This window comes from Cryptomeria japonica, chromosome 1, assembly GCF_030272615.1.
Source record: "Cryptomeria japonica chromosome 1, Sugi_1.0, whole genome shotgun sequence".
In the NCBI taxonomy this organism is placed as follows: Eukaryota; Viridiplantae; Streptophyta; class Pinopsida; order Cupressales; family Cupressaceae; genus Cryptomeria; species Cryptomeria japonica.
Genome location: NC_081405.1, coordinates 66,068,573 through 66,092,862, shown reverse-complemented (window position 1 = coordinate 66,092,862; position 24,290 = coordinate 66,068,573). Strand labels below are relative to the sequence as shown.

Genomic DNA, 24,290 nt, shown 5'->3' with positions numbered 1-24,290 from the left:
GGTGAACTAAAGGTGTGTGCTCCACATGAGTCAGATCTTACATTGACATATCTTTTTCAGGATTGGTGTGTTGAAGGATGCTACTCCTTAGGGGGAGCAACATAGTGGAACATAGATGTGTATGCCTCCACTTTGGCATTGTTGTCAAAGGGGGAGAAGATGTGAAGCGGAAAAGATATCTACCATAGTGGGGAGAAGATGTGAAGCAGAAGCAGAAAGATATCTTTGTATAATGCCATCAATGCCAAAGGGGGAGATTGTTGGCATATGTGCAGAGCATGATGAAATGATGTTGTATGTTGTCATTGATGTCAATATTCTGAAGTATGAACTGGTATGTTGTAGTAAGAAAACTGGCAAGAGAACCGCTATGATGATGTAAATTGGTATTTGTGAAAAAGTGAAGCGGTATGTTTGTTCAAGGTGAACCGGTAAATGGAAGTTTTGTATCGGGGTTTCATTTGGCATGACTACCGGTTGGTAGTCTTAGCTTCAGGGTTTCCAGTTGATGCATTCCAAGATTGTGCAATTCAACCAATGACATCTTGTGATGAGTTAGCATCATAATGAAGACCAGATAAGTGTTGCCATGTCAGCCTTGTGCGCATGAAGGATTTCCTTGAGGATCTTGCGTGGAGATTGATCCTATCTACCTCGGGAATGTGCTAAGTCTTTGTAAACGGTGGAGAGCGTGTGATGAGTTATCAGCTTCCTGAAGTGGCAAAGAATGACATTGGAGAATGTCTTGAGATATGTTCAAGACTGTTGTATTTGATGTAGTGTGATTAATGGTCAGGATTGAACCGACTAGATTGTAAAATCTAAATGTTTAGGGTTTAGGGTTTATGCTACCGACCTATCTGTTTTCTATAAGGTCGATGATTTTTTTCATCTTGAAGTTGTTGGTGTTAGGATTCCCACAGATACTGAGAGGGGGGGGGTGAATCAGTATCTAACCGGTTATAGAATTTTCTTAACTTAAAACATGTAGAGTATATTAATACTGTATATCGGTAAGCAGAAAGTAATGCAATAAATAGAGATAAAAACAACCACATGAAAAACACACCATAATGTTGGTATTTTGGTATGGTTTTGTCATCGATGTCAACACCTACTAAAACACTAGCACTCTGGAGATCCAGCAACACTCACCGGCAAGCAAGTAACTATTGCACAGTTACTGGTATATGGTTCACCAGTAGGATATAATGATCACCGACACTTGGAATGATATGGAAGACACTTTGTTTTGAAGAATTAATCATTGGTATAAACATATTTACATATTTTCTTTTACCGGCAAATAGGTCCAGGATTACCTAGGGTTACACCGATAGGTTTATCTTTTCTAGATCAGCATGGCATGCTATGGAGATGATTTATTATTGTTGTAAATGCATTAAGCCGACATGTTTAATCAGTTATTGCAATAGATATTATATTGTTTGTAAAATGTTTTTATTGTAATATCTTGTAGAGCTGACCTACTAAAATTGGTCTTAGGTTATGGTATAAATGTAAGATCTTATTTGTAAGATCGAATGTCGAATGCAAAGAAGAATTAAGTGAAGGTATATGCGAGATTAAGCAAAGCTATACACGAAGACATCATTTGAAGGTGAAGCTAGGTTTTTGTGGAAGCATATCAGCATTACACCAGTACTGAATCTAACATATGAAGATGTTATTTTGTACAGTACATTCTTATTGGATTTAACCATCCAACTGTAGTTAGTGTGACTCCCATTTTGTGATTGAGCAGTGAGCTCTAGGTTGTTGGCCTTTCTGCATGTGCAGACCCCATTTATGTACACTTACTATCTGCAGTAGTATCATCTAATTGTGGGTAAGGTTTCCCACCATGGTTTTTCCCCTTACAGGGTTTCCACGTACAAATATTAGTGTTATGTGTTGTGGATGACTTTGTGTTTATGTTTCATGGATTAATCTTTACTGGTATAGTAATTAACTGTTAACACTGTCTACCAGCATACTTAACTAGTTTACTGGTATTAAGCATTAAGTTGGTTGAGTTGTTTTTGGTTTGAATTTATTAGACAACCAATTCACCCCCCCCCCCTCTCAGTTGTCTCCAGGACCTAACAATTGGTATCAGAGCTTAGTCCTCTTTTGCAGAAGTTTAACAACTTGAGGAGATCCAATGACTATTAATTATTTCAGGAAGGACAATCCTAAACTTGATGGAACCAACTATGGGATATGGAAGATCAGAATGGAGACACATCTGAATTGCATTGGTAAAGACATCTGGGAAGTTACAAAGAATTGTTATACTGCTTCTGTAGCTGGTCAGACTGCTCCAACTACCTTAGCTAAAGATGAGGAGACTGATTGCAAAGCAAGAGAAGCACTTCTGAGCGCTTTTTCAAATCAACAAATCATGGGATTATCAGATAGGTCTACTGCTAAAGCTATTTGGGATCATTTGGAAACACTGAATGAAGGAGATTCCATAGTCAAGATTGCAAAACTTGAAAGCTTCCATGTTAGGTATGAACATTTGAAAATGGAAGAAGATGAAAGGATTTCTTTTTTTATGGAAAGAGTAAATGAAATTGTTTTGGGTATTAAACGTTGCGGAGGAACATTGAGTGAGGATGAAATTGTTTCAAAAATCTTAAGAGGTTTGCCACCGGCATATAAAATGAAGGTTACTACTATAAATGAGTTGAGAACAATGCCTAATACATCAGTAACTAGGGATACATTGATTGGAAAACTTTCAGCTTTTGAAATTGAGGAATTTGGTCTTGTTGTACTATAAAGATAGATTTGGCCTTTAAAGCATCAACATCATCTGCTCCATCATTTGACAAATTAGATTGGAAAGCCTTTTATGCAAGAGAACTTGAAGAAACTAGGAAGGAGAATGAAGAACTTGAAGAACTTGAAGCACTATTTGCAAGGAAAATGCCTAAAGGTCCAGTTGGAAGTAAGTATGAAGGTAAAGCACCCTTTAAATGTTTTAACTACAATAAGATTGGTCATATGGCTTCTAGATGCCCTGATAGACATGCTAGACTAAGAGAAGAAGCTAGAAGAACATACAAGCCTAATCCTGAATATCAGAGATACAGATTTAAGAAGAACAAAGACAAATCTTGTTACATTGTTGATGAAGGTGTGACTGATGATTCTGATGAGGATCTAGCAGACAATGGATGGGTTTTTGTTTCTATAATAGAAGATCAACTAGCACCTACTTCTCAACTGGTAGAACAAGCCCTAGCAGCTAAAGTTGAAGTAAAGAATGAATGGATCATTGACTCAGGATGCTCACATCATATGATAGGAGACCAAGGTAAATTCTCAAACTTTCAAGAATACAATGGAGGTTTAGTAAGATTTGGAGATGACAAAGCTTGTTCAATCAAAGGTAAGGGTACAATATCTCTTGATGGTAAGCATAACACTGACAATGTCTACTATGTTGAAGGATTAAAGCATAATCTTTTAAGTGTTTCTCAATTAGTTGAGAAAGGATTTCAGTTACAATTTAAAAATGGAAAATGCAAAATCATGAATAGAACTGGTTTAGAAATTGCAATCGGTAATCAGACTAGAGTGAATATCTTTCATTTGAATAAGAGTGAAAAGGCATGCTTGATTGCACATATAGATGAAAGTTGGTTATGGCATAAGAGACTCTGTCATGTAAACTTTGATTGCATGGTAAAGATTAGTACTTCTAAGGCAGTTAGAGATCTACCTAGAATTGTGAAACCTCAGAATACAATATGTAAGGAATGTCGATTTGGAAAACAAGTTAGAGCTCATTTCAAAAGTATTCCAGAAAAATCTAATAATTCTCTTGATTTGATTCACACTAATTTATGTGGTCCAGCTAGAACTAAAAGCTTACAAGGTGATAGATATTTCATGCTAATTATTGATGATTATTCTAGAATGTGTTGGGTTACTTTTCTCAGAGAAAAATCAGAAGCACATGGAAAGTTCAAACTATTCAAAGAAATGGTTGAAAATGAAACCGGTAAGAAAATCAAATGTTTAAGATCAAATCAAGGAGGAGAATTCACATCTAAGGACTTTAATACATTCTGTGAAGTGAATGGAATCAGAAGACAGCTATCAGCACCTCAGACACCACAACAGAATGGAGTTGTTGAAAGGAAAAATAGAACTATCTTGGATGCAGCAAGAAGTATGTTATCTAAAGCAATTATACCACATGTATATTGGAGAGAATTAGTCAGCACAACTATCTATACATTCAACAAATTTCACATCAAAGGTGAAACTGGTAAGACCCCTCATGAACTATGGTTTGGTAATACTCCTACTCTTAAGTATTTCAAAATTTTTGGAAGTAAATGTTATATTAGAAGAGACGAGTATATTGGAAAATTTGATCTTAGAAGTGATGAAGGAATATTTCTTGGTTATTCATCTAAGAGAAAGGCATATAGATGTTTTAATAAGAGATTGCAAAAAATTGTTGAGAGTACAAATGTAAAGATTGATGAACAATTCAGAGGAACTTCAAGGTATATAGACTTTGAACCGACAACTTAAATTGTGACAAATGAACCTACACTAAATCCACCAGTACAAAATGAAGATCCAGTTACCCCGGTACCATCAGAGGATTCCACAGTAATTGAAGAACAGTAGCAAACTAAGACACCCCGGTATGTAAAATTGAATCATTCTGAAAATCAGATAATTGGAAGCAAATTTAAAGGAGTTATGACAAGAGGAAGATTGGGAAATGAAGAGGTATGTCTTATTTCTCAAATTGAACCATCATTTGTTAATGAGGCATTTGTTAATTAGAACAAATTGAGAAAAATAATAGTTGGACATTAGTTCCCCGACCTAAAGATAAAAATGTAATTGGAACCAAATGGGTATTTAGAAACAAATTTAATGAAGATGGTAAGGTTGTTAGAAATAAAGCAAGACTAGTGTGTAAGGGATATTCTAAGAAAGAAGGAGTTGATTACAATGAAACCTTTGCACCGGTAGCTAGAATTAAGGTAGTCAGATTATTCTTGGCTTTTGCAGCTCACAAGAACTACAAAGTTTATCAAATGGATATTAAATGTCCATTCTTGAATGGAGATCTTGAAGAGGAAGTCTATATTGAACAACCTGGTGGATTTTCTTTGACCGATGACAATGATATGGTTTGCAAGTTAAGAAAAGCTCTGTATAGATTGAAACAAGCCCCAAGAGCTTGGTATGGAAGGTTGGATAAGTATCTTTTAAAGATTGGTTTTGCTAAAGGAAATGCAGACAACAATTTATATTACAAAATAACTAATGATGATATCTAGATTATAGAAGTATTTGTTGATGATATAATATTTGGAGGAGAAGATGGATTATGTAAAGAATTTTCTATTAAAATGAAGCAAGAATTTGAAATGTCTATGATTGGAGAAATAAAATTCTTTTTAGGATTGCAGATTTCATAGATTGACAAAGGTATATTTTTGAGTCAATCCAAGTACTTGAAAGAGTTACTAAAGAAATTTGGGATGGAGAACTCTAAACCGGTAAGCACACCTATGACTACAAATGACAAATTATCTCAAAGGGATGAATCTACACCTATTAATCCAACTAGATACAAATCTATGATAGGAGGTTTACTGTATTTGACACAAACCAAGCCTGATATTATGAATGCAGTATGTATTGTTTCTAGATTTCAAAGTAATCCTAGAGAAAATCATGAATCAGCAGTAAAAAGGATTTTTTGGTACTTACAAGGCACTACAAATCTTGGATTATGGTATCCTAGAGATGAAAATTTTGATCTATGTGCATACACAGATGCAAATTGGGTAGGAGATGTGGATGATAGAAAAAGCACCACCGATAGAGCATTCTTTCTTGGAAAGAGATTAGTTTCTTGGTTAGGTAAAAAACAGAGTTGTACATCTTTATCAAGAACAGAATCAGAATATCTTGTAGCAGCAACTAACTATACATAGGTACTATGGCTTAAGCAAATGTTGAAAGACATAAAGGTAAAATGCAAGGAACCTATTATTATATATTGTGATAACACTGCAACAATTGATATATCTAAGAATCCAGTATTACATTCTAAAACAAAACATGTATCTATCAAACTGAATTTTCTAAGGGAAAAAGTTGAAGAAAAAGAGATAAAACTAGTTTATGTGAATACTAAAGAATAGCTTGCAGATATTTTCACAAAACCTTTGCCTAAGGAGACTTTTGAATATCTCAGAGATCATCTTGGAGTCATACCACCACCGGTAGAGACTTAGACAGTTGATGATTGTCATCAACCGGCAGAATTAAAAGACAAATCTTTTACTCTGGTCTTTGATGAGGAAGCTACTTCTCAGGGGGAGTAGTTGGTATATTGAATTGATTGGTATTTTGTATATGAACTTGGTTTTATTATTATAACTTTGGCATTTGATGTCAAAGGGGGAGAGATATCTATGGAAAAACACATTATCTTTGAAGAGAAATTTGGATAACACATGTTGCTCCCAGGGGGGGAGATTGTTGTTTGAAAGAGACTATTACTCTCTGTATTCTGGAGAGATTGTTGGTTTTTGGTTTTTAACATTTTTGTTTTGGCACTTTGATGGTTTTTCCATCTTGTGTTGCCATCAATGCCAAAGGGGGAGATTGTTGGTATTTTGGTATGGTTTTTGCATTGATGTCAACACCTACTAAAACACTAGCACTCTGGAGATCTAGCAACATTCACCGACAAGCAAGTAACTATTGCACAGTTACTCGTATATGGTTCACCGACACTTGGAATGATATGGAAAACACTTGGTAATGTCGAAGACATCATGTGGACACTTTGTTTTGAAGAATTAATCATTGGTATAATCATATTTGCATATTTTCTTTTACCGACAAATAGGTCCAGGGTTACCTAGGGTTACACTGGCAGGTTTATCTTTTCCAAATCAGCATGGCATGCTATGGAGATGATTTATTATTGTTGTAAATGAATTAAGCTGACAAGTTTAATCGGTTATTGCATTGGATGAGATGAGAGCTGTGTACTCAGAGAAAGAAACATATTGTTTGTAAAATGTTTTTATTGTAATATCTTGTAAAGCTGACCTACTAAAATTGGTCTTAGGTTATGGCATAAATGTAAGATCGAATGTGGAATGCAAAAAAGAATTAAGTGAAGGTGTATGCGAGATTAAGCAGAGCTATACACGAAGACATCATTTGAAGGTGAAGCTAGGTTTTTGTGGAAGCATATCAGCATTACATCGGTACTGAATCCAACATATGAAGATGTTATTTTGTAGAGTACATTCTTATTGGATTTAACCATCCAACTGTAGTCAGTGTGACTCCTATTTTGTGATTGAGCAGTGAGCTCTAGGTTGTTGGCCTTTATGCATGTGCAGACCCCATTTATGTACACTTACTATCTGCAGTAGTATCATTTGATTGTGGGTAAGGTTTCCCACCGTGGTTTTTTCCCTTATAGGGTTTCCACGTGCAAATATTGGTGTTATGTGTTGTGGATGACTTTGTGCTTATGTTTCATGCATTAATCTTTACCGGTATAGCAATTAACTATTAACATTGTCTACCGACATACTTAACTAGTTTACCGGTATTAAGCATTAAGTTGGTTGAGTTGTTTTTTGTTTGAATTTATTAGACAACTGATTCATCCCCCCCTCTGAGTTGTCTCCGGGACCTAACACATAGCACAAGGATTTAACGAGGAAACCCGGTGTGGGAAAAACCTCGGCGGGATTTGTGACCGACAATATTCACTTACTAGCCAATAAGAGAATATTACTGCTACAAGAGGGGCATGCACATGCAGGAAGGCCAACTGCCTAGAGCTCACTACTCAAATACAAAATAGGAAGTCTTACTGACTTACAAAAATGGATTATATAAATCCAGTGTCTTGTACTGCTTCAAGATAGCATCTATAATGCTAGATCTAGTACCGGTTTCTGCTCTACTTCTTACATAAACCCTCAACCTATAATTCGCATAATAGGTCTGCCTTATTTTGCCTAAAATATAATCTCCTTCTATATCAAAATGTTCTACAATGATCTCTCTTATATAAGAGTCATTTTACAACTTGCCAAGTCGGCTTACAAAGATTTTACAATAATAAACAAAATATATAAACAATAAAAATTGTGTCGGCCTTTGTGTCGGTATGCTTCCTTTCACTGCCAGTGTCGATGATGTGAGTGTCGGTGTAGAGTTTGATCTTGCTAGTGCCGGTGGAATGCCTTGCCAGTGTCATAGGATTGTAAGGTTACCATCAATGACGAAACCTTCAATCACCTACAATGTCTCATTGGAGTGTGCATATGCCAACAATCTCCCCCTTTGGCATTGATGGCAACACTCATGAGAAAATTCCAAAACTTGTAATCCAAAAATTGTGTACCAAAAATATTACCAAAAATATGTGAGCTCCCTCTGAGCAGATAAGTCTTTTTCTGATTATTTTCTCATACTACTACTCCCCCTTTGGCATTAATGATAAAGGTTGTCAAGGTGTCAATAGAGTTGTAGTTTTATGCCTCAACCTAGTAATTGGGTGGTTACAATTTGAAAGAGATCCGCCAAAACCAAATTTATGCTTTCCATAAATTTCTTACTGTCTTTTATTGCTGCCTCTATTCTTTCAAGTGTACCGGTGAGTTGCTGCATATGCTCTGCCGGTGTTTTCTGTCCTTAAACTAATGCCTCAAATATTTCCTTCCTCAAGGTGCTAGATAGTCTACTCTTGGCCTTAGTCTTAGTCTCAGATTTTTAGCCTTGTTTATTATTCTTTCCTTTACTCTCTCTAGCTTCAGTAACTCCTCCTCAAAGCTTGTTATCTTTTTCTAAAAAACTGATAATGTATTAGGTTAATTAACAAAATTGTCAGCAAGTTTATTAATTTCTTCTTGTACTTTGCTCATCTTCTTATCTATGTCCACTATCAAAAAGTTTGTCTTGCAAGTATCTTTGTATAGAGTTCTGCATTCCTTCATTATGTTACAGAGTTATGGTAGAAGTGTGTCAAATTCCCTAGAACACTTCTTTATTTGATCCTCAAATAATTTCTATTTTTCAATTTCCAACCTATCTTTGAATGCCTATTCCTTTATCTGTTCAATAGTCACTTTGTTGCCAGTAATATACTTTGAAAAAGTGTTGAGCTGAGTCAAGGAATCCTTATTATCTATGTTGCATTTAGGAGCTATCATCCTCAAAATTGGGATTGTGTCATCTATAGCTTTATAAGCTTGTGAACTACAATCAGTTATTTTCTTCAAGGAATCTAAAAGAACTTCAGTTACATTGGTTGATTTGTAATTTGCTGAGGATGAACCAACATTCTGAATTCCATTGGTGGAGGAAGTAACCATTCTTGTAGTGACCTCTGGTAGGTCAGTCTATGTTTCCATTTCCTTAAGCAAGGGTTTTTGTTTCTCTCCTATTGCTGGTGGCACTATTTCCACATGAACCTATTCCTATTCTAGAGCCTATTTCTCTGCTTGTCTCTCTATTTGTTGATCTGTTCCAGTCTGTGGTTGTTTCCCTGTGCTATCATCTTTCACTTTTCCTTCAGTGTTATCAATTTTGTCAGCTGTTGGTGGCTCACTAGCCATGTCAGTCTTACTAGTTGTGTCCTTGTCTATCACAATGTTGACCTTTTGAGTATCAACATCCACTGTGTATAGTACCTCAGGTTTAGGATTAGTATCCTTTTGTGATACATTCATATTGTCATCTGCCGGTTGGTCTTCTGTTGTTGTTACCAGTGTAGTAATCAGAGGCGGTGGGGATAAGTTATCTTTTACTTTGATACTGGGAGGTCCACCAACCTTTCCTTTACCCTTGTCTTTGTCCTTTTGATAGACTTTGATACGCTTGGGGTTCCTATACTCTTCCTACTTTTCCTTCTCCATAAGGAATATATCCCATCCATTTTCTATTTCTTCGGTTACCTCTTTTACTCTTCCTGCCATTAGTGCAATATGCCGGTGTGTAGTAGAGAATACTGACTGGTTAGCTTTTACAATTAGATTATCTATTTCTTTTGGAGAGTTGACTGGGTAGACAGCAAGTAATTTTTCAATTTTGATTTTCTTGTCAAGTTCTACAATAGATTGTCTTCTTGCTTCTAGTCTCTTGAATAATTCATCTGGTAGTTCATCTACAAATTCCATCAAAAACTTCTTATAGATATCCAGGTGTAAAATGACACTATTTTCAACTTGCTCTTTCTCATCTACTGATAGCGTATCATATAGTTTTTCTATGTTCTTGAGTTTTCCTTCTTCTGTGATTTCATCCAATAGTTTGTCAAACAGAGAAATATTCTGTTGAGTCCTTTTCTTCTTAGGTGTTAGCTTTTTCTTTGGGGTTGTCTTCTTTACCGGAGACCTCACTGCCTATTGTTTTTGTCTAGTTCTTCTAGGTGAGGGTGTGGATACCAGTGAAGGTTGTCTTTTCCTTACAACTCTTTTAAATTCAGCTAGCATGTCACTCTCTGAAGAAGTTTCTATTGGTGAAAGGTGAGTTTTTGGTTGTTATGCCTGTAACTCATCTTCAGTGATATCGGTTTGTTTCAGTACATCTTCTTTTATAGTCTTAGCCTACCTTGAACCTCTCCTCACTGTTGCTTCTACTTTCTTTACTCTCTTCCTAGATTGAATTTGGCTTTCAATGGTCTCAGCACTACCAAATATTTCTTCCTTAGGTTCATTTGGTGCTTCCAGAAGTGCTTTAGCATATGTTTCAATGATGTGGTCATCAGTCTCATAACCCATCTTAGTAACCCAAATTGTTCTTGGGACAACTGCTTCCATCCAAATCTCATCCTTTTTAATCAAAAAACACATATCATCCTTATATTTGTTAACAATTTCCTGTGACAGTTTGATTCTTTTGTTCATTCTGGCCTTTAGTGCTTGAAAATACTCATTGATATTATTTTCCTTGTTTTCACCCATGTTGTTGAATAATTCTGATAATTGTTTACCTACCGATATGTCAAATCCAAGGTTCTTGATACCTATACCAGGCACCTATTTGGTTATGTGAAGCATTAAGCATACAAGTAAATTACCAAATCTAAAAGCTCCTTTCTTATCCTTCTTGATTTTCCCTAAGTTGTCAATCAATTCATCCTTTAGCCATTCACATACATCAATTTTCACATTTTCTTTTACCATATCATGTGAACTTTTTATGCATAAACTGGGAACTGAGTTAAGTTGGTTTGCATGTGTTGCTTTGTAACCTAAAATCATGCTAACAAATTTCACATTTATATCAGTCACATCATTAACCCTTAGAGACCTTCTGTCGGATGTTGCACCATTTAGGTTCATTACCAGGTCATTTGAGACCTTCTTTGTTTTGTCTGGTCTGCTACAAGTGGAAGGTAACCCTGTTACAGCTTTCATAGCTTCCTTGGTAATTTTATGAATTGAATCTAGCCAGAAAAATTCACCATGTACCCTACTCAATACTATCCTTATCACTTCCTTGGGGAATTCCAAAATGCAGAGGATTTCTATGAATCCTAGGGTTTCAATAATTTGGTGTTTAGGTTTTACTTTACCAGAATCATCATAGATAACAGATTTGTGCATGTTCTTTATTTATTCATATCCTAATTCTTCTATATGGCAATGGATATAAATTCTAGGGTCTTCTGCATAAACAACTCCTTTGGGAATTTAGGAAAAAGCACCTACATTGTCATCCTTTTTAGCTATCTCGGGAACTAGCTGAAATACAGGCCTAGGGCATCACAGTAGGGTTTGTTATGAATTCAGGTATAGAAGAGGATGCCATGATTATAAATACCTTTTTCTACCTTTGGAAGGGTTGATCGCTGAAATGCTTTGCCTCTTTGCTTGAAATGCCTTAGCTCTGGAAATTTCGTGCTCTTCGAATGTTTGAATGCTCGGTGAAGTGAAATGGAGCCAAAAACATTAATTTATAATGTCAATCTACCAGCTACCACATTTAATGCTCGTCGGTTAAGTAATTACTTAACATATCTGCTGGTATAGAAGTAATTTCAATCTTCTTACCATCAACCGAGGGAATAATAGCATATGTCTCATTGATTGGCAAACCCTCAAAGAAATTTATTCAATTTGATGAAGAGACTTTTGCCAGTGGAGTGCTACTCTGTCCTACTGGTGGATTGTTGCTTGGTTCTTCCGGTGGAGGAGTATTCCTATCCACATTCAGTTCTGATTTCCTGATCCATTGTTTTGGGAATTCTTGCTTAACCTCTTCAACTTTTTCTTTACCTTTCAAACTAGGACCTTTGTTGTCTATCGGTGAGGACTTGCTTCTACAGAATTTAGCAATATGCCCAATTTTGTTACATGCATAACAAGTCACATTATTTTTCTAAATAGCCTTTCCATAACCTATGCCAGTTTTTGTTTTGCATTGATTAGATAAGTGTCCAAATCTTCCACAAACATAACATCTCACATTCATTTTGCAATTCTCAAAGTTATGACCAACTTTATTGCATTTTGAACATTGACCGGTGGGTGAATTGGTATTCTGATAGTTTCTAGATCTACATTCATTTTCTCTATGACCATACTTATTATAGTTAAAGCATTTGTCATTGAATTTATAAGCAGTAGGTTGTCTTACCAGTTTACTATGATCCTATGTGTTTGCAGTACTGGAGCTTTCACCAACTTCAAAGTCAATTCCAGAAGTGTCACCTTTAGGTTTATGATTCTTCAGCAAGTTACCAAGTTCCTCTGAGCTTTTCGTGATTTTTTCTTTATGTTGATTTGCAGTATCTAGTTCTCTTTCTAAGACTTCTTTTTGCCTCATCAATTCATTTGAGTAATTCTGAGTGTGCATCAGATCTATCTTCAACAAATCATTTTCATAGCTAAGTCTTGTGTTCTCATTTGTAGCATCACTTAGTCTTCTGGTCAAATCTTCTTCATTTTTCTTTCTATCATATCATTAAGAGTTTCTTTTTCATCATTCTCATTTTGCATCTTTTCACAAAGTTCTCTTCTCTTGTTTCTTGAAATAGTAAGATTCTCTTGAAGTGCTTGAATGATATCTTGAGCAGCCTTTAGATCATCTTCAAGTTTGATATTTTTCAATTTTTCTGCATCATAGTTTGAGAGAGCTCCTTCTAGTTGCTTCATCAGATTTTCCATCTCTACTAGTGTCAAGATCTTCCTCAAGCTGTTAGGCTTCTAAAAATAGAGAACCAGGATCTGATACCAATTGTTAGGATTCCCACAGATACTGAGAGGCAGGGGTGAATCAGTATCTAACCGGTTATAGAATTTTCTTAACTTAAAACATGTAGAGCATATTAATACTGTGTACCAGTAAGACGAAAGTAATGCAATAAATAGAGATAAAAACAACCACATGAAAAACACACCATAACACAAGGATTTAACGAGGAAACCCAATGTGGGAAAAACCTCGATGGGATTTGTGACCCACAATATTCACTTACTGGCCAATAAGAGAATATTACTGCTACAAGAGGGGCCTGCACATGCAGGAAGGCCAACTGCCTAGAGCTCACTGCTCAAATACAAAATAGGAAGTCTCATTGACTTACAAAAATGGATTATATAAATCTAGTGTCTTGTACTACTTCAAGATAGCATCTATAATGCTAGATCCAGTACTGGTTTCTGCTTTGCTTCTTACATAAACCCTTAACCTATAATTTGCATTATAGGTCTGCCTTATTTCGCCTAAAATATAATCTCCTTCTATATCAAAATGTTCTACAATGATCTCTCTTATATAAGAGTCATTTTACAACTTGCCAAGTCTGCTTACAAAGATTTTACAATAATAAACAAAATATATAAACAATAAAAATCATGTCAGCCTCTGTGCCAATATGCTTCCTTTCACTATTGGTGCCAGTGATGTGAGTGCTAGTGTAGAGTCTGATCTTGCCGGTGTCATAGGATTGTATGGTTGCCATCAAGGACAAAACCTTCAATCACCTACAATATCTCATTGGAGTGTGCATATGCCAACAGTTGGCAAATGTTATGTGTGTGTCCCAGTGAGTGATACATGATTCTTGCCAGACCAAAGAAGTGTGTGATACCTACAAAGTGTGATTGCAGAAGAAAAGGAGCTAAAGTGGATTTGCCTTGGCATTGAGTGTTGTTATCAGATCAGTATATTACCTGTTGACTTCTAACCATTTTAGCAGTTGGAAAATACCTTAACCGGGTAGCTTTAATAGGGTGAATCAATTCAATGAGTTCTTCAAATCCTCTTGTGAGCTAACCTTTAACAGGGTTCTAACCTTTAACGGGGTATTTAGCCATCCCTTAACCAGGTGATCCCTAGCAGGATCGGTTCCTAGCAGAACCTATTGTAAAATTCTATAACCAGACTAGGCTCCTAACAGAGTAGACTTCAAAAGAGTTCAAGAATAGCTTGTGGGTATTCATCCCCACTATGGTTTTTCCTAGTTGGGTTTCCACATGAAAAATAATTGTGTTATGTGTGATGCCTTTCATGTGATGGTTTAATGTTTTATGTCAAACTGGTAAAATATGTTGAACTAGCAGTCATTATATTTTTGATGATAGATTACTTGTTTAAGCATAAGGGTGAAGTGGAAATGAGGTATTAGAGTGTATGGAAAGCTAAGGGTTACCGGTTTATGTCTTTCACATTCTCACTATGTTTTACCGGTAGTAATCTGGTTTAGACCAGTGTTAGTGCTTGCCAGTCAAAGTGTAGTGTTTGCAGTCAAACCAGTTCAGGAAAAGTGTTTTTGTCTGTACTGATTCACCCCCCCTCTCAGTACCGGTTTGGTACTAATTGTTCATCATTTATTCATTAGTTTGGTGTTCTGGTGATTGCATTGAGCTGATATAGTTGGTTTATCTATTTGGGATGGTGGAATACTTTATTTATAATTGGTTTCAGCGATCTAGGAGATTGCTTGATCATATTATTTGATCTGGTTTGTAGTTCAGTATTTCTATGCAGTGGTTGGCAAAGTTTGGTATTTTCTCTGGTGTGCTCTGGCATGATCATATCTTTGGCTATGGATTTGGGAGAATGTTTTGAATGTTCATGTGTATCTTCAGTTTAGATGGTTTGTGATTTGGTGCTCTGCAAGTTATCTTTCTAGTCCGAATTGTTGTTGTTGGGTGTTCTTGAGAGTTAACATGTTGCTCAATGAAGATTTGCATAAGTGGTGTTGGTACAACTATTGTAGATGGTTCTAATGTTCTTGTTGGTATTTCTTGATCATATCCTATTTGTCTTGGTGGTCTGCATTGATTCTTGTGCGCATTCTTGGTGATTTTGATGATCTCATAATTTTCTTTGTGTTATGCGATATTCTTGATGGTGTAGCGTGTTGTGATTGATCTTTGCAAGATTCCTGGTGGTGATGCATGTTTGGCAATTTGGTTTAGGTCCATGTAATGTCATGTATATCATTATATTGGTCTGGTGGTTCACATATGTATTGTATGATGTAATTTTGTAATTGAGAGTTGAGGGTTTAGTCGACCTTGTAGTCAAGGTTGATGATTTGCATAAATAGGTGGTATAGTCATGTAATTTAGTTAATTGGGTTATGTCTACATTATTAGAGAGTGGTGTATGTGATGCATAAGAAAATTTATCTTGTAGTGTGGTGTATTGAGCAGAGATTGCTGTAGGGTAGACAAATGTGCTTAACTGGAACTATCATCAGGCATAAGGAGATGTTATACTTGTAGTTCATGTAATCTAGATTGTAGTCTGAATATTATTGTAAGGTAGTGAGCCTTCCCTAAGGGTTGTAGTTTTCTGGGTCTTCTTATTTTGAGTAGTAAGTTCCAGGTAATGTTCCTGAATGTATGTGCATTCTCCATTGTAATATTTACACATACTACTGCAGAGTATCATCTTATTATGGGTAGGTTCCCATCGCGGCTTTTCCCTTAGCTGGGTATTCCATGTCAAAATCTTGGTGTTATGTGTTGTGGTTTTATTGTTATTTTTTAAAATTGTTTAATCTGGTGAAAACTGATTCATCCCCCCCCCCTTCTCAGTTTTTGTTCTTGGTTGCAGCTAGCATGATAAGCATGTAAAACTATATCTATCAATTGTAAAACATTGTCAAAACCTTTCCTTGCAATAAGTCATATTAACTCATTAGGAATAGTCATAGATCACAAATATACTATATTTCTTGTATTAATAAGATATTGATAATATATCAATGCAAGATTGATAGGTTATCAATTCTTATGTATACAAAGGTGGATAATATATCAAGACCTTATAGTCAACAAAAACTGATAACAATAATATGACAAGTGCATATTTCCACAAAAAAATCAAACATGTATTATATAAGCATGTAAAGATCATTTTAGAAAATACCATATGAAGTGATATTTGGTTGATAGTATTACTGTGAGTGAGAATTCCTATCCAAAGTTATAATCACCGTCACCAATAAAAGTTCAATAAAATCACTGAACATCAAATCATCAAGCATTATTATCAAATGCCATCAAAATCACCACAAAATTGAACTGACTGAGTAGACTCTATCTCTCAAGAACTTAAAAGTTGCTTTTGTTAATGGCTTAGTCAAAATAGCAGCCAATATATAAAGTCTTATCTATCAAGAAACCTTGTAATACATAATAAAAAAAATGTAACCCTGTTATATGATAATAACCTTGATAGACTCAAGAAGGACAACTATTGTATGTTGCATCATATAAAAATCGTGACAATATGTGATTCACTAGTCATCAGAGAATATGACCCTATTGTACATCATAAAGAGAAACAACTGACTGGTGAACAAAGAAGCCTTCCGAATTTAAGCAACTTTAAGAACCAAAGTATATCACTGCCTATGTTTCAACAACTGTTCATATACATAATTATTAACCAAGTGTATGGAGAAATCATTATGCAATGTCATCATATATACTAATACACAGAATAACCATTCATAATATCATATGCCCGAGATGTGGTTTAAACATAAAACCTCCCCCTGAGTCATAGCACTAAACTATTAAATGACTAGCAAAGACAAATCTTCTATACATCGATGAACAGGTCAAGAAGGGACAATAACTGAGATGAGTAAGTGTGTGCCAAGTAGAGCCAATCAAAATAAGCATGGTTACTAAACACAAGTACATGGAGAAACTGATATGTCAATCAACCAAATACACTTGACCATTGCCTATTATTCTTGTAGCTCATGAAACTCTCTCATACAAGCATCACTATCTTTCATGGTATTTCTCTTGTCTTCTCCTGTTTGAATAACTTCTAGAGTTTTCAAAGTTGATCTTATTCAAGTCATGTTTGGTTACTTAATGACTCCTCTTGATAGACTACAAAGGTAACTTGTCTTTTGTCTGAGCATCAATGAGAGCTAAGCAACAGTGTATTATCAAATGTGGAATGAAGATACCGATTGGAACATCACATAAGACCATCAATTATGCATAGTCTTTCTCAACTTCCTTGTTTTCTCTAGGGACTAAAGGGTAAAATGCTAACCTGCTCCCCCAAACCACATGTTGATCTTTCAAGCATTGTGTGATGTCTCTTGAGTGATATGCACAAGATTAGTTTTTTCTTCTTCTTGACTTTATTTTCTTCTCCATATCTTCAAGGGCTCTTTCTTTTTCCAAATCTTCATAGAAGCCTTCCTTTTCTTATTCAAAGTACATGTTCTTTTGTTATACTTGCACTGTTGTACTTTATGTCTAATATCATTATATTTAAAACATATAACATGATGACCAGCAGGATAATAACTTTTTGATAAACCATCAAAATTCCAATAGTCTCTTTTCATGTACCCAATCTTATTGTGGTTATGGCAAACAATATTGTAGTTTTGATTTGACAACCTACAATCTCTAGCTCTATGACCATATTTATGACAAACATAGAAATAACCATCAAACTGAACATAGTTATACCTCATTGAATAGTGTTTTCTGGTAGATGAAGACCTTGTGAACCAGTTGTTTCTTTTTCCAATTCTGTTGGTGCCTTTGTGTTGTCTTCTATCAGTATGGTTGTTTTCTATTTCAGGTGTAGTAGAATGATAATTCAGGTCTATCTTCTTTCTTGGAGCCTGTCTAAAATTGAAACTCTTTCCATCTGTTGTTGAAAAAAACTATTTCATGTTTAGACTCATCTTGAACACAAAAGCTTTTTCCTTTTTCAAATCCTAAACCTAACTAATCCGTGTGACTTTTTTGACAACTTAACATCTCATTCAATGCATTTGTGCCTTTCACAAATTTTTTAATCTTGATGTTTTGAAATATTTTCTTAAGGAAACTACTGCTTTTGGAATCAAGGATCCAAGAAACAGTGAGAGGGGGGAGGGAATCAGTGTTCTGCAATTTCAACTTAGTTATCCAGATCTAAAAACCACTTAATGTAGAAATTAAGAAAAATAAAATGCAGAAATACAAAGCTAGGAACAACAACACCATAACACCAAGATTTTTACGTGGAAACCAAACTAAGGGAAAAACAACAATGGGATTCAAACCCACAATATTAGTATACTCTGTTAGAAGTCTAAAAATATTAAAAATGCCAATGCACATGCATTCAAGCACACTGGCTAGAGCTCATTGCTCAGATTACAAATAAGGGATACAACCTCGAAAGGCTCACTACCTTACAAAATGTTTGTAAGAGATTACAATGAAGTTTGAACTATGAAGTAGAATCAAAAAATACCTATGAATATTTCTTGTTAAGCACAAAATACTGAATCTCACTTAATTATGCAACACTGCTCTATTATGATATTCTGCTTCAATCTGAAGCACAATTCTAACACCTACGCATGAGGAATTGTGCAAAAAATTTAATAAAAACATTTCACAATACCACCATAGATAAAAATACCCATTACAGTCAATCCTATATATCCACATCACAAATTAAGAACCATTTTATGTCGGCTTCAATAATGCACCATAAAAGATAAAATGTGTAAATGAGTCAGCTCAAATCCCCCTTTAAAGCATATGAGGACACAAAAAAAATGTCCACACGCTTCCCACATGACAGCTCATCAACCTCAAATATGCAAACAATTGCCAAAATCAAGTTGCAAGATCTACAAAAGTGAATCACCACACACTACGACTGTTATACACTGTTTATACCAAACACATGATTACAAGATCTTCTAACTAGCATGAAACTCATCATCGGAGGCTACAATCTAAGAATTAGGCATATTACCTGAGCACAAGCCTTCTCCAAATTTTGCATAGCAAAATATACGACCAATATAATTCGGTGACCAAAAGTGTTCACTACTGGATATCCTACTCTGGTAACCAGACCTCATAGAACTCAAACAATCTTCACTCAATCTGCCGAAATGATGAAAACATGAAGTGTGGATATTAGAACTAATATGAGTTGCCATCAATGACAACATAATAACATAGCTCCAATGTCCCTTGCCAATAATCTCCCCCTTTGGCAATGATGGCAACACTTAGTGAAAAATGACTGAGTGTCGAACCAAGACCAAAATATACACACTGCAACCAAATATTTCTCTATCGGATTCCAAAAAGTCAAAAACCCCCCTAAGATAAACATTTTTCACTCATCTACTCTCCCCCTTTGACATCAATGGCAAAGGTAGAGTGCCGGAAACTAGAAACCAAATATGCTATGTACACACAATCCTTTTATACTCACAAAAAAATGAAGATGTCAACATAAGAATTCTTCAAGGAATTTAGGTGATTGTCCCAACTTTTCTTGAGACTCTGATGGTATGATGAAAGAATAAGTATCCAGTAGAATACTAAGAGGGTGAATCAGTATATTAAAAAGATGATGCAAAGTTCCCAAACTAAATTCAATCACACAAAGTAAACATATCTCAGTCAAGATCAATATTCATAAGAATACTTGACATCAACCAGTTTAACTGTTATGACAACCTAATAGTAAACAACTTTAATCTTGTACACATCAACAATCCTTAATCATAACTCAACATACTCATCTCTCAATGCTTCTAGTTATTATGCCTTATCAGAAGTTAACCAAATCAACAAATAAGATCATAACCACAAAAAACATTCACCACTTGACACAAATGTTTATACGTGGAAAACCCAAATAGGTAAAAACCATGGTGAGATGAGACTCACAAGGATAGCTATCTAGACTCTTCTGAAGTTTTCCTTGTTAGGAGCCAAGCCTATTAAAGCTTTACAATAAGTCCTATTAAAAACTAATTCTAGTTAGGAATCACCTGGTTAAGGGATTTACAAATATGCCTTGATGCAAAGCACAATACCCTGTTAGGAGTAACCTCACTGGAGGATTTAAGAATCCAAGCTAATGGACCACCTTATTAGAGGATTTAATGAGTAACCAAGCTTGTTAGAGCTTACCCGGTTAAGGGATTTCACTTTTGTTGTAATTGTTAGAAAACAACAGGTTTTCTTGATCTGTCTGAGTAGCACTACATTTTCTTGATCAGATTCTTCTAAGCTTCAATCTTCCTTTACTCAGAGTATAGATCGATTTACTAGTTAGGCAACTACACACTCAATAGGTTTCTATTAGTCTGTCCAACAACCTTTACAAAAAACTTCATCGATCTTAAATACAAATCAATTAGGTCGGTAACACAACAAAAACCTAATTCTCATCATTGATATTACAAACAAGTCGGTACAATCTTGACCATTAGAAATCATGACAATCTCTTCACATTCTTCAAGAAAATTCCAACCGCTCCATGATCACTGCTTCATCGAACTTTGTAACTCATCATGCGATGTGCATTAGATGCAATCCACTTTGCTCTTTCCCTAGACAAAACAAACATGCCAAAAAATTTGGACTTATCCTCATACAATGATCACACGTGTCTCCATCATTACTGCTCATCAGTTAATAAACCAACAAACTTGATCGGTTAGGGTTTAACACCTGATAGGGTTTACCGGTTATATTGTATAGAAAGGTTTAACCCTTTACACCAGTTTACTGGTTCAACTTACAAACCTTACATACCATTTTACAACATCTTCCACAAAGCTTTTCTTACCGGTTACTAGCCAATATCAAAAACAACAATATCAGCAATAACATGAATACCATTACCGGTTCAATTGACGTCAATGACAACATATCATTAATGCAATCTCTATGCAAAATGGCAACTCAAAATGCCAACAGACTCTCCATAATAGTCATGAGCCCGCTCATAAAGTATGCAAGTTCCTCTACTAATCTAACATGTGATGGCTCAAAGGAGTTTATGGTAGCTTGAGTATCTTCCAATCCGCTAAGCATAATATCCATCTGAGGAGTAATAAGGCTCCCGAGTTCACAAAATTTATCAACTATCTTTAGCTTTTCACAATTAAAACTCCTAATATTCTCAAGAAAAGATACTACTTGTGCTTCATGACCACTCAAGGAGACTAACAGGGGATCAAATGACTGAGATAACTGATCAAGCTGATCCACATTCTCTTTAATCTTTCTCTCGATATCCCGAGTAATATTGGATAGCTTCAAAAATGACTTATAGATATTTTCTTACTCAGACAATGCTTTCTAAACACTTTTTATGCCATCATCCAAAGTGATTCTATCATCCACGATCATGTTTTACAGTGTCTAGAACCTTTTGGCATGGAATTCATTGTAGACCTTCTCTTTAGTAGGTTTTCCAAATGATTGAAAGTGGTTGTCCACAGAGTTGATGAAGCTTTTTAGATTACCAGATGGAGTGTCTGATAAGTCCTTCTAAAATGAAGGCATGAGTTTCTCCAATACACCTGATGTCAAAATGACCAACTCACTATTTGTGCAATATTTTTCTCCGTCTTCACTGGCTTTAGCTTGAGAAAGCACAACTAATTTGAGAACCTTAATAGGGGACAAAGAAGCTAGGCTAATGGGGCCTTGAGAAAATTCTGGATCCTCTACATAGATCTCCTTCCCCTTTATTGGATCCTCAGTGTCTCTTGCCTCAGTAGCAACCTTAACTTCAGACTCCTCTGAATCAACCTTATCTACATCACCAACATCAACATTAATCTTATCTCCTTCATCTTCATCTTCTTCTAGAATTGGTTTATCCTGACCTTTCAGAACGAACTTCTCAACATCTTCTTATGATTTCTTCGGAACCATCTCATAGTTATTATTTGACAAAATTGCTCTTAAAATTTGTTTAGTTTCTCTTCCAACTCCTTCATTTCTACCAATCATTATCTTATTCACTCTCTTCTTGCTTCTGAATTTTTTCTCATTTTCTTCAAGAATCCTGTCAATTTTTGCTTTTTCTATCATAGGACAAAGTTGAACTAATATATATTCTCTTATTCTCTCTTCCTCTATCCTAGCAGTTTCTTTCCTCATGTCCATAATGTCATATAAGCTCCAACGAATTTCTGACATTATTTCAATAAGAGGCCTATTATATTTATTCAAGTATTCAATAGTTGTCTTCTTTATAGATCTCTTCCCAACATCATCCAATAACTCATAATATTTGGAAATAGGTTTTAGGTTACCTTCCTTGACAATGGTTTCCTTAACCTTTCTTATAGTCATAACAATCTCATATGACTGGGTCTTCTTGTGGGACTGCTCTTTACTGGATGATTTGCCTTTGACAACTTTAGCTGCTTTGACAATCTTCTTTTTTTCTTTCACCGCATCATCTGACTCTATTTCCTCTTCATCATTAGAAATAAGAACTCTAGCTTGTCCTTGTTTCCTCTTCACTTCACTGGATGATTTAGCTTGGGGCTTGGGTGAATTGACAAGTTTCTGACCATTGGATGAGGGAGCAGAACCCTTTGACTGCTTAGGCTTGGGAACAGAGGCTTCTGGTTTGGCCTTCTTTGGCCTAACCATGTCTTCTTCTTTTAGAATGTTCTTTTCTCTTTCTCTTCGGACTACCTCCTTGGTGATTCCCATATTCTCGACAAGCTGCTCAACCTCTTTTCTGACTTTTCTTTGTATCTCAGGCTTCTTGAACTTACAATGCAAGTCTAAGCTTTTTTCCTTATATGTGTCGAACCTCTCCTCGGACTTGTCGACCATTTTTATCAATAAATTTTGAGAGTGTGCCTCAAGTAAATGCCCCTTGACTTCATACCCCATAGGCATTATCCATGAAGTCCTTGGCTCAATAGATTCCATAAAACATTGATCAGTGTGCACCATAAAATAGATAGTATCTTTATAATTCTCAACTATCTCTTTAGGAATCCTTTCTCTTCTTTGCATCACGCTTTGAAAGGTTTTGAAGTATCCCCAAAGAATTCTAATCCAGACTATAGCATCTCCAAGACCATAAAGTGTTTCTTTTATCTGCACTGCCACTAGCCTATTGAACCTTTTCTACTCCCATAATCTCATTCATGAAGTAGAAGTATAGATAGATAATTAAAGTACCAAATTTGAACAATTCCTTCTTGTCGCTTGATTTTCTTCAAATTGCTCAATAAATCTCTTCAGAGTACTTCACACAAACCATACTGCCTATCTTCCTTCAATATCTGATAGGCAGCATATATTGTTGTACCAGATACTGTATTGTCTCTGTTGGTCTGATATAACTTGTAACCCATTAGCATTGATGTGAACCGGACATCATACTCAACAATATCATGAATTGTCATTCATCTTCTATCAAATTCTGAACAGGTTGCCTCAGTTACCATCTAATTCTTTACATTTCTTAAGGTAGGTACTTCACTGACTAAGCATAAGCAGGTTACCACCTTAATTACACTCTAAGTAATCTTGTAAGGTTTATCAAGCCACATGAATTCATCATGTATTCTTCTCAAAATGTATCTAACCCACTCTAGCTCATCAAACACTAGAAAATGAACAAACTACATGAAACCCTTCTCCTTGATTGATTTGAATTCAGGTTTCAAGATTCCCATTCCATCAATCATATGCTTTGTGTACAAATTCAACATTTGGGTGCTTTCGAGCTCTTCAGTATTACAATGGATGTAAACCCTAATATCTTCCACGTGAAATACTCCAAATGGGATAGATGAAAAAGCACCATTGAGATCATCTACCATAGATTAATAGGAATTCTTTTTAAAGTTTGTCCTATCCCTTTCAATGGCATCAACTACCAATGGGGAAATAATACAAGTGGATACCATATCAGAATTTCAAGTTTCAAGTTGAGACAAATGTTTACCGTAAATACCTTTCAACCGTATGCA

The 24,290-nt window shown here is 35.5% G+C and overlaps 1 protein-coding gene across 1 annotated transcript in view; it reads right to left on the bottom strand.

Annotated features, from left to right (window-relative positions):
• LOC131065282 (uncharacterized) overlaps nucleotides 1-23,139 on the bottom strand; it is a 55,591-nt gene extending 32,452 nt beyond the window's left edge. Inside the window, exons 1-2 of the mRNA XM_057999746.2 lie at nucleotides 22,219-23,139; nucleotides 21,888-22,167 (exon numbers count right to left, since the gene is read on the bottom strand). Coding sequence (XP_057855729.2) covers nucleotides 21,888-22,167; nucleotides 22,219-23,139 — 1,201 coding nt within the window. The remainder of the gene's footprint in view (nucleotides 1-21,887; nucleotides 22,168-22,218) is intronic.
• Nucleotides 23,140-24,290: the final 1,151 nt, after the last annotated feature.